This window comes from Balaenoptera ricei, chromosome 7 (assembly GCF_028023285.1).
Source record: "Balaenoptera ricei isolate mBalRic1 chromosome 7, mBalRic1.hap2, whole genome shotgun sequence".
Taxonomy (NCBI): domain Eukaryota; kingdom Metazoa; phylum Chordata; class Mammalia; order Artiodactyla; family Balaenopteridae; genus Balaenoptera; species Balaenoptera ricei.
In genome coordinates this window covers 113,979,043-113,989,734 of record NC_082645.1, presented here as the reverse complement: position 1 = coordinate 113,989,734, position 10,692 = coordinate 113,979,043, and the positions used below count along the sequence as shown (strand labels likewise).

The 10,692-nt window shown below is 42.3% G+C and overlaps 1 protein-coding gene across 1 annotated transcript in view; it reads left to right on the top strand.

Moving 5' to 3' along the window:
- The first annotated feature begins 231 nt into the window (after window positions 1–231).
- The window catches only part of PDE6D (phosphodiesterase 6D), a 51,096-nt gene continuing 40,635 nt past the window's right edge, over window positions 232–10,692 (top strand). Inside the window, exon 1 of the mRNA XM_059928936.1 lies at window positions 232–473. Coding sequence (XP_059784919.1) covers window positions 424–473 — 50 coding nt within the window. The 5' untranslated portion in view covers window positions 232–423. The remainder of the gene's footprint in view (window positions 474–10,692) is intronic.

Genomic DNA, 10,692 nt, shown 5'->3' with positions numbered 1-10,692 from the left:
CAGCGGCAGGAGCGGGCTCGAAGCGAGCCTCTGCAGATCTGAAGCCAACCCCCCGCTGGGGCAAACTCTAGGCAACAACACCAAATAAAAATTTTGTCCTACGGGACTTCCCGGGGAGGGCCCTTCCCATTGACGCTCTCCGTCCCCCTGCGAAGCCGCTGAGTATTTCTATTGGTTGATCAAGATGCCAATCGCCGAGGCGGGCTTTCCATTGGCTTCAGAGCGGGCGCTCCGAGGCTAGAGGGAAGAAGAAGGGATCAGGAGCGGGAGCTGAGGGAAAAGAGGCCGGTCCAGGTCTGGCCGCTGCCGCTGCTCGCCCGAGGTCTGCAGGCCGGGCTGCGGCTCAGTCCTCGGCTCCTGGGCACAGTCTACGAGGCTCCGGCAGGCCAGCGTGGGAGAGCCGCAGGCGGCGGTCGCCGCATCATGTCAACCAAGGACGAGCGGGCCAGGGAGATCCTGAGGGGCTTCAAACTGTATCCTCCCGGGAGCGGGGCTGGGCCTGGAGGACTTGGGAGGCGGCCGCTCGCTGAGGAGACGGGCCGGGGGCAGGCCGCGCCAGGTGGGCACCCCAGGAGAGGGCGGCGGGAAGGGAAAAAAGGAACGCCGTCCCAGGCCGCCGGCGGGACCCGGCGCGGGAGGCGGGGAAAGGGGCGTCCGGAGAGAGGGAGGGGACGTTGATGGGAGCCCCGTGGGTAGAGGCTGAGGAGCCGCGGAATTGGGCTAAGAGAGGGGCCGGGCGTCGGAAACAGGTGTCGGGAGGCGCGCTTGGGTCCGAGAAGAGAGGCCGGGAAGGGGTTGCGGCCCTCAGGGGAGGGCCGAGGGGGCGCGGTGGGCTGGCCTCGAAGCCTAGCTGCCTCTTTGGCGGGAAGCCCACCAGGCCAGCAGGGAAAAGTGACTTGGAGCGAGTGACCTTGTGTGGGACAAATGCAGACGCTGGTGTTGAACTCTCTCGGGCTCTCCCCTCCTCCCCCCCCCCCCACCCCCCGTCTTGTTTCCACAACTTCTCTTGCTCACTTGCGGCTCTTTCCAGGGTTGGAGCGGAGGAAGGTGGGGACTGAGAATTCCGAGGTGGACCTCATCTTAACTCCGTCTTGGCCCTTGGAGGCACTGGACGGTCGCTGCTTCCCCCTCAGCTCCTCAGTTTTCTTTCCAGCGAAATGAGAACCCTAAATTTGTGCGTGCGAAGCCTTGAGGAGTTATGGTTTTGCACTGGGACTCCTGGCAAAGGTGTCTGCTCCCTCGATTTTGTGTGGTTAACGCGTAGACATGGTGGAGCTGTCCAGCAATTATTTGATGACGTTGGGGACACGGTAGCATTTAGCAGGATATAGAAATCATTGCCTCAGGCCCGTGGTGGTGCCGCGGGTGCAACCTTCTCCCCTTCCCGTAGTGAAGCTTTGTGTTTTAATGGAATGTTAATCTGTGACCATATGATGCAGATGAAAAAACGCAATCTCGTCCATTCCAGTCTTACATTTTCCTGCTGACCTTAATCTCTTCTTACATCCTATGGCTACAATATGGAACACTCTTAAATTCGTCTCTCAGTGACGATGTAGGGCTCCTCTCCTGGAGGTTTCGTCAAGCACCGTTCTCTGAGCTGCCAGTGTGTTTCCACAGTGTCCATTTCACCCCTGCAAATTTTAATTGCTTTGTCATAATCAGAAACCAAGTTGGTAGTAAGTTTTAGAACACAACAGCAAAAAAGTTACAGGAAGTTTTGGATGTACAAATGAAATTTTTCAAATGGAAGCCGACCTGCTGTGCTTTTTTTTTTTTTTAAGGGAAGGCCTTTAAAAAAGGCCTTTACATACTGCCATTCATGATGAACTTTCAGTACTTTTATGCAGTGATGTTTAGTAACAGCCTCTTTTATAGCTCCATGTACCTTCCCCTGTTTCTCTTCATAATAGTGCCTATAAGTAGATAGGCATGGCTGAAGTATTAGAAAAGCTATGACATGGATTTTATTTTTTCCTTAAGTAATTTATAGTATTACTGAACGTTTATGCTGTAAACAGTAAACCGGAGACTATGGAGAATTGAGAGATTTCACAAGCCATGTTTTTGTCTGGAGTTAACATTGTTGCTGAAAGAGTCTTTTTAATGGCTTTTGAACACCCCAAAAAGGGAAAGTTTGAGCTTCTCACCTTCAGTCTTGGCTCTTGAACCTTGTTCAAGAGAACCTTTGGCTCTTGAGAAAGAGGCTAAGGGACAAATATGGAAAAGACTAGAAAGCAGAATCTGTGTCATTTAGTGCATCACGAAACAGGTTTTCAGGGAAAATTTGACCTGGGCTGATTACATCACAAGGGAAGCAGCCACCAAAAAACAGTTAGCATGGGAGCAAAGGAATGCTCATCCTCTGGTGGCCTTTACTGGCACCTGAGAATTAAGAGAGAAAAGGAAAGGAGTTCTAGGATTTGTTACTACCTTCAGGAGAAAATAAAATTAACGTTTTAGTAAGAAACTACCTGACTATTGTCCACCTTTTATTGCATAAATTGTTTTTCTGAACTTTCAGAGCATCTGTTTCTGAAGAGTTTTTACTACAAAAAGAAATCACCATTTTATTCTACCAACAATGTTGATAATACTCATTTGCCACATTGACTATGTTGGTCTTTTTTATTTTTGCCAGTTTGAACAACAGATGACATCTTGTTTTAATTTGTATTTCCCCGATGCCTAGATCCCTGGAGAGGTCATATAGGATAGTGGTTCAGTGCTATACTGGCCTGTAGAGCTATACTGTCTGCATTGGAATTCTAGCCCTGCACTCCTGGTTGTGTGTCTGTGAGCAGCTTCTTTAACTGCTGCCACAATTTCCTCCGCTGTAAAAAGGGATAAAAATAATACCTTATCTCCTAGGGTTGTTGGGAGGATTAAATGAGTTGATATCTAAAGCACGTAGCCAAGCTCCTGATGCCTAGTAAGCATTATGTATTAGCTATTATGGTTGTTGTTGTTAGTAGAGAAGTCACAGAATCTTCTGGCCATTTCTTTTTCTTCGTGAATTGCTTGTTGGTATTGAATTGTTTATTTTTCTTACTGCCCTATAGGTGTTCTTTCTTGTAGTATCAATCCTTTGCCTGTATTGTATGTTGCAAATGTTTTCTCTCAATGTATTGCTTGTCTGTTTTTTGTTGAACAGAAATTTTAAATTATCACTTCAAATTCATCAGTATTATTCATGTGGCTTCTGAATTTTGTGTCTCGTTTAAGAAGACCTTCCTTATCTTCAGGTTAATTAAATAGCCTATGTTTTTTCTCTTTGTAATGTTTAGCTCTTTAATCCATCTGAAATGTATTTACACAGATGGTATGTCGTAGAAATCTAACTTCCTTCGCTATATGGATAGCCAGTTGCCCACTACTGTTTACTAAGTAGTTAGGCCATCCTTTCCCCTCTGGTTTGAAAGCTATCTTTGTCATATAGTAAGTCTCCATAAGACATGGGTTTATTTTTGGAATATTTCTGTTTCATCGATCTATTTATCAATTCCCATTCCTTTCCTGTACGCATTAGTTCAATTATTATAGTTTTATAGTATGATTTAGTACAGTTTACAATAGGATTGATATGTCATGAACAGAGTTATGTGTTTGAAGTCATATTATAAGTTCCTTGTAAATATTCATGCCCTTTTTATACAAATAGAAGCTTACCCATATGCCCATAATAGATACTAAGTAAGTATGAATAACATACTTCATAAATCAGGGATAGTCTTTGTGTCTGAGAGAATTCAACATAAACTTTTGTATTTGTCATGTCTTTTCAAAAATAAAATATTAAAAAAAAATTTTTTTTTTGGCCACATGGGCTTGTGGGACCTCAGTTCCCTGACCAGGGATCAAACCTGTGCCCCCTGCAGTGGAAGCTCAGAGCCCTAACCACTGGACCGCCAGGGAATTCCCAAGACTTCTTTTTCACATCATCTCCACCCCTCTGCTTTTAGCTCATACACATTGAGTCTTACATTTCTTTCTTGTTTGTTAAAAACATAACATTTTGTAATTATAAACTAAAGTTGTGAATGAAATATTACTTGGGGAACAAGTATGATTCTCCTGCAAGGTTTTGAATTTGAGTATTTTAAGTAGCTGATATGGAGATTTTGTTTGTAAATCCTGCATTCCCCATTTCATTCATTCAACAAAGGTCTTTTGGGAAACTGCTGAACAGGCACTATGCGCTTAAAGGACATAAAAATGAAGAGTCACAGACCCTTCTTTCCAGAAGTCTAACCATCTTTGTGTCTGTTTAGAAGGGATATCTTCAAAAGCAATGCATTTTTTAAAATAGTATTGAATTTTTCTTTTACAAACTCCAGCTACCTAGAAATGACCTTTGTTAATATTTCAATATAGCCTTCTAATGTAGCTAATGTTTAATGTGTTTCCTTTTATTAAAATGGAATCATAAGTATTATTTTGAAACTTTTTAACTTAATAAATTTACCACGTTCATAATTTTCGAAGATAGTTGCTTTCAGTTGCTTTCAGTGACATAGATTTGTCACTGAAAGTCTTTTTTTTTTTTATAAATTTATTTATTGATTGATTTTTTTTTTTTTTTTTTGGGTGTGTTGGGTCTTCGTTTCTGTGCGAGGGCTTTCTCTAGTTGCGGCGAGCGGGGGCCACTCTTCATCGCGGTGCGCGGGCCTCTCACTATCGCGGCCTCTCCCGTTGCGGAGCACAAGCTCCAGACGCGCAGGCTCAGTAGTTGTGGCTCACAGGCCTAAATGTTCCGTGGCATGTGGGCTCTTCCCAGACCAGGGCTCGAACCCGTGTCCCCTGCATTGGCAGGCAGATTCTTAACCACTGCGCCACCAGGGAAGCCCCTGAAAGTCTTCTTATACTAGATTTTAGTATAGGCTGTAATGCCCTGTTCAGCCTGTTCAAATTACTTTTTCCTCAACATAAATCCATAATTTTATTAATACCAAGAAACTGACACATTGCCATAAGAAAGGATTATGCTTTTATGATTTCATTATTTTTGATCCATCTGGAATTTGCTTGGGTATAAGGTATGAAGCAGATTTAATTTTTTTAAAGATTAGCTAATTGTCTCCATTTCTTTCTTTACTTATACTCCAGATATTAATATAATATCCAGAATATAAATGACTGCCTGCAAATCAATAAGGTAAATATTTAACTCAAAATGGGCAAAGGATATGAACAAATAATTCACAGAAGAAAGATGCAAATGACCAATGAATAAATTCAGAGATGTTCAACCCTATTAAAACAACAGACTATCCCTTTTTTCCCAATTAACTGACAAAAATTTAAAAGACTGATGATATTCAGTGTTGGCCACTATTGCGGAAAAGGGATGCTTCATTTGCTCTGTGTGTGTGTGTGTGTGTGTGTGTGTGTGAGTGTGTGTGTGAGAGAGAGAGAGAGAGAGAGAGAGACCTTTATGGAAAGTAATTGATATCTATCAAAAGTTTACGTGTAAGTGCAGTAAAGCACAGAGCAGTCATCAATGGACTCTAGGTTCAGACTTTATTACCCCCACCACTGTGACCCAAGGCAGAGCACTCAAACTCTGAACCTCACTATCCATTTCATTTCTTTAGAGGGTTGATATGAGGATTAAATGAGACTGCATATAAAATGCTTAGTACAGTGCCTCACACACAGTAATAAATGTTAACTGCTGTATTATTTTTTATTAATACTTAATATTATTAACGATAATAATAGAGTTAATATTTTCTGTAAAACCACGTATTTTTCTGAGGTATAGCCAATGACTTCACGCTATTATTCTCTTTCTAACTGAGCAACTGTAATATCTGTTTTGCCTCTGAAGGGATGATTCAATTGAGAAGCATTGATGTGTACCTAGTGTTTATCTTGTTTTCTAGCAACTAATCACATTCCAATTTATGGCAGGTGAGCAAAAAAAGAAGCAGTTTGGCTCAGAAGGTTTCTGAAAGCACCTTTCACTTGTGTTCTTGCATTTCCTCTCCATAGTTTGCTCCTGGATCTCCCACATTCTCTTTCTCACAGCACCTTGATCTTTAACTTTACCTCCAGTCAAAAATAGTTGGCTTTACATCTTCTATTCACTTAGGTTTCCTTGTTAAGAATAGTAGACTGTTGAACTTTTCTTGAATGTCAGTATTGCCTAAGAGGTGCCTTGGCCAAGTGTTAAAAGTGAGTCTGGGGTTTATAATTCCTAAAATATAGTTTTTATCTTATCAACCCAAATTTTGGGAAAGCAACCAAAACATACCACCCATATAGCCAATAAATACACAGATTGTGTTGATCACAGATTGTCTAGTAATAGACTTCATGTAGATTGTGATCAGTAGTTTGTTCTCCAGAATCCTCCTGCATGGGCTCCGAGAAGTTGTTATCGTTATCCTGAATGGATTAAATGACTATAACGTCCTATTGATTTTGTTATTTAGGATTTTTAAAAAGGAATTGCTGCTTTTGCATTTGGGGGAGGAATTTGGAATATAATTAGATACTTATAGTCTTCTTTAGACCTTCTAAATTTCTTTCCAGGATTGTGTTTCTAGTGAAATATTATATTAACCTCTGGAAAAATGAAACAGTATGGTAAGACTCTCATAGAAAATTCTGGTTGTATCATCACTGTATTTCATAAAGGACTGTCAATAGGGCTGAGGTTTGCCAGCTCTAGGTTCTTATTAGGCTTGACCTCACTTTTGCCTCACAGGCTTCACTTGTCAGCACTCTGCATCCACAAATCCCCATGTTAGAGGAGGCCTTGACTTCTTAAAGTATGGACCTGTCCCTATTCCTGAGCTTTAGCATCATAGGAAGATATTGTAAAGGCAAGGCCATCTTGTCTAGTAATCTGACTGTTCCAACCATTGCTTAAATGCTTAAAACTGAAATTATCAAGATTTTAGGAGCAACATTCTTCTTTTGCTTTTGATCTGCTGATAATTTTGAAGCTGAGAGGAAAAGCAAATATATTTCCTTATAGTCCAATATCCATAAAGACCTCAGTGGATTGGACTAAATAAGCACGCTGTTTATAGAGGAATTTGCTTAGGCTGCAGTGGGTGGGGAGGGGTACAGCAAAGTGGAGCTGGTCCAGAGGAGAGGCACTTGAAACATGTCAGTACAATAACTGGAGAACTGAGGAGGATTAACCTGAAGATGAGTTGGGCAAAGGATATGAGTGTTCTAAAGTTTAAAAAACTGTTCTAGGGGGACTTCCCTGGTGGCGCAGTGGTTAAGAATCCACTTGCCAATGCAGGGGACACGGGTTCAATCCCTGGTCCGAGAAGATCCCACATGCTGTGGAGCAACTAAGCCCATGCACCACAACTACTGAGACTGCTCTCTAGAGCCCGTGAGCCACAACTACTGAGCCCACGTGCTGCAACTACTGAAGCCCACACGCCACAACTACTGAGCCTGTGTGCTGCAACTACTGAAACCCGCATGCCTAGAGCCCGTGCTCTGCAACAAGAGAAGCCACCACAGTGAGAAGCCTGCGCACCGCAACGAACAGTAGCCCCTGCTCGCCGCAACTAGAGAAAGCCCGCGCGCAGCAACGAAGACCCAACGCAGCGAAAAAAAATAAAAATAAAAAAAAATTTAAAAAAAAAAAAAAAAAAAAAAAAACTGTTCTAGGGGCTTCCCTGGTGGCACAGCGGTCAAGAATCCACTTGCCAATGCAGGGGACACGAGTTCGAGCCCTGGTCCAGGAAGATCCCACATGTCACGGAGCAACTAAGCCCGTGCACCACAACTACTGAAGCCTGTGCACCTAGAGCCCGTGCTCTGCAACAAGAGAAGACACCGCAATGAGAAGCCTGCGTACCGCAACAAGGAGTAGCCCCCACTCGCCTCAACTAGAGAAAGCCCGCGCACAGCAATGAAGACCCAATGCAGCCAAAAAAAAAAAAAAAATCTGTTCTAAAGAGGAAAAAGTAAATGTGTTCTGTGTGGCTCTCAGAGGATACAAGGTTAGAAGTTACAGGGGACAGAGTTTAGCCCAGTTTTAATAATTAGAGTTACCTGAAGAAAAAAATTGTTTCAGAAAATATTTTAAGCACCAGATGGACGCCTGTCCATCAGGAGTATTGCAGAAGGAAATTATGTATGCATCAGATAAGGCATTAGAGTAGATAAACTCCAGAAGGACTCAAATCCTTTCAACACTGCAATTCTTTGATTTGGTGACAACCTTTCTTAGTTAACAAGGACTGTTTACAGCAAGTATTTCTATTAAGGTATGTACTACACCTAAAATAGGCAAAACATTTTTTTGTGTGATTTGATATAATTAAAGCATGATATTGTTTCCTTTTTGTTTTTCAGACAACTCTTTTTAGATTAATACTACTCAGTATTAATGATATATTTTGTTTAGTGTATTGCAGATCCACTGATTTCAAAGTTAGGGAGAGCAATATTTGCCTCTGAATTTGGATTAAATCTAGAGAACTAAACATAAATAGCTCTAATATAAATAACACTTTAAATATAGCCACAAGAAGAAAGGGGATAGCATAATAATATCTGACATTCTTGTAGTCTTTTTCAGTTTTTCAAAGCACTTTCACGTATTATTACATTATTACAACTCTACACATTATTATCCATACTTTATAAATGGGGGAAATAAGGATTGATGAGGTTGTCACTCAGATAAAGTCAGACCTTAATTTAAACCTTGGTTTGTCTTTCTACAAACTACTGTTTTCTATAGTATACCATGATTCCTCTCTGGAGAATTTATTTTTGTTACCATATTATCGATTTTGAGTTTAAAATTTTTCCTCAGTGTTTAAGTCACAGATTTATTTTTCACTTGAAAATTATTCTCTTCCATAGTGATCACATCCCCTATATTCTTTGTTTTTTCTCAACTCTCAGATACAGAGGGCAGGATTTAGCTTGGGATAAGGAAGAAATTTCTAACAATTAGAGTTAGCTGAAAAAAAGACATTTTCCAGAAACTATTTAAGCAGCATGTATTTTTCTGCTAGGGCTGCCACAACAAAATACCAAAATACAACAGACGTTTATTTCTCAATAGTTCTGGAGGCTAGCAAGTCCAAAATCAAGGTACTGACTGATTTGATTCCTGGCTTACAGATGTCCACCTTCTCCCTGTGTCCTCACATGGTAGAGAGTGGATGGGCAAATTGTAGGAGTCATAACTATACCATGTGTGGCACCGCTACCTGTCTGACTGTTCTACTTGGAAAAGGTGGTTCATAGATCACTGCAAGAAAAAAAAAAATTTTTTTTAAGGGACTAAATCTGAGAATCAAGCCTGATCACTTACTTTCATGGAATAGGAAGTAAGAGACTTAAAAGCCTTTGCTTTTGAGCCACCTTCTGTGAGAAGGATAAAGGCAGAGGCCTTACTGCTGCCATTTATCTGGTGGTTCGTTCAGACATTTGTTAGCAGGGTCTATAAGTGCCAGGTAATTTGCTAAACCCAAGAGATACGAAATGATAAGCCAGTTTCTATATCCAAAGAACTTTTATGAGGGAGGGAGGGAGAGACAGAGACAGAGATGATAACAATCAAAATACAGTGTGATAAGTGCCTAGTAGTATGAAGTACTGTGGAACCTCAGAAGTAATGTGGGACCTGCTGCTGGAGGTGTTCTGGAAGACTTCAGAATTGTCATTTGGATCGGATCTTGGATGATGAGTAGCTGTTGAGCAGTTTAATTTTAAAGATACTGGGGAGGACTTCCCTGGTGGCGCAGTGGTTAAGAATCCACCTGCCAACGCAGGGGACATGGGTTCGATCCCTGGTCCGGGAAGATCCCACATGCTGCGGAGCAACTAAGCCCGTGCGCCACAACTACTGAGCCTGCGCTCTAGAGCCCACGAGCCACAACTACTGAGCCTGTGTGCCACAACTACTGAAGCCTGCACGCCTAGAGCCCATGCTCCACAACAAGAGAAGCCACCGCAATGAGAAGCCCGCACACCGCAACGAAGAGTAGCCCCCGCTCGCCACAACTAGAGAAAGCCGGCGCGCAGCAACAAAGACCCAACGCAGCCAAACATAAATACATACATACATACATAAGTAAAAATAAAGATACTGGGGAGTAAGAGAGGAGGGAAAGTGATGGCATGAAAAATGAGGGAAGAGGGCTTCCCTGGTGGCGCAGTGGTTCAGAGTCTGCCTGCCGATGCAGGGGACACGGGTTCGAGCCCTGGTCCGGGAAGATCCCGCATGCTGCGGAGCAGCTAAGCCCGTGCGCCACAACTAGTGAGCCTGCGCGTCTGGAACCGTGCTCCACAATGAGAGGCCGCGACAGTGAGAGGCCCGCGCACCGCGATGAAGAATGGCCCCCACTCGCCACAACTGGAGAAAGCCCTCGCACAGAAAGGAAGAACCAACACAGCCAAAATTAAATAAATAAATAAATAAATAAATGTAAAACAAAAAAAAAAAAAAATGAGGGAAGAGAGGGTTTCAGAGGGGAGTTGGGGTCAAGAAGGAGGAAGAATGAGGATCAAAAACAAGTCCTTGAAATTGCTGGAAATTTCATTCACTCATTGAATATTTGAGACTACTGAAAGTCCCATAATACTTTGTAGGTCACTGGTGATCTTTTTGAGAATAGCAGATTTTGAGAATAGTAGCTATTTGGGGAAACAAATTAACTATCATTTGCCAAGATTAAAAAATGGATACTAGATGAGGAA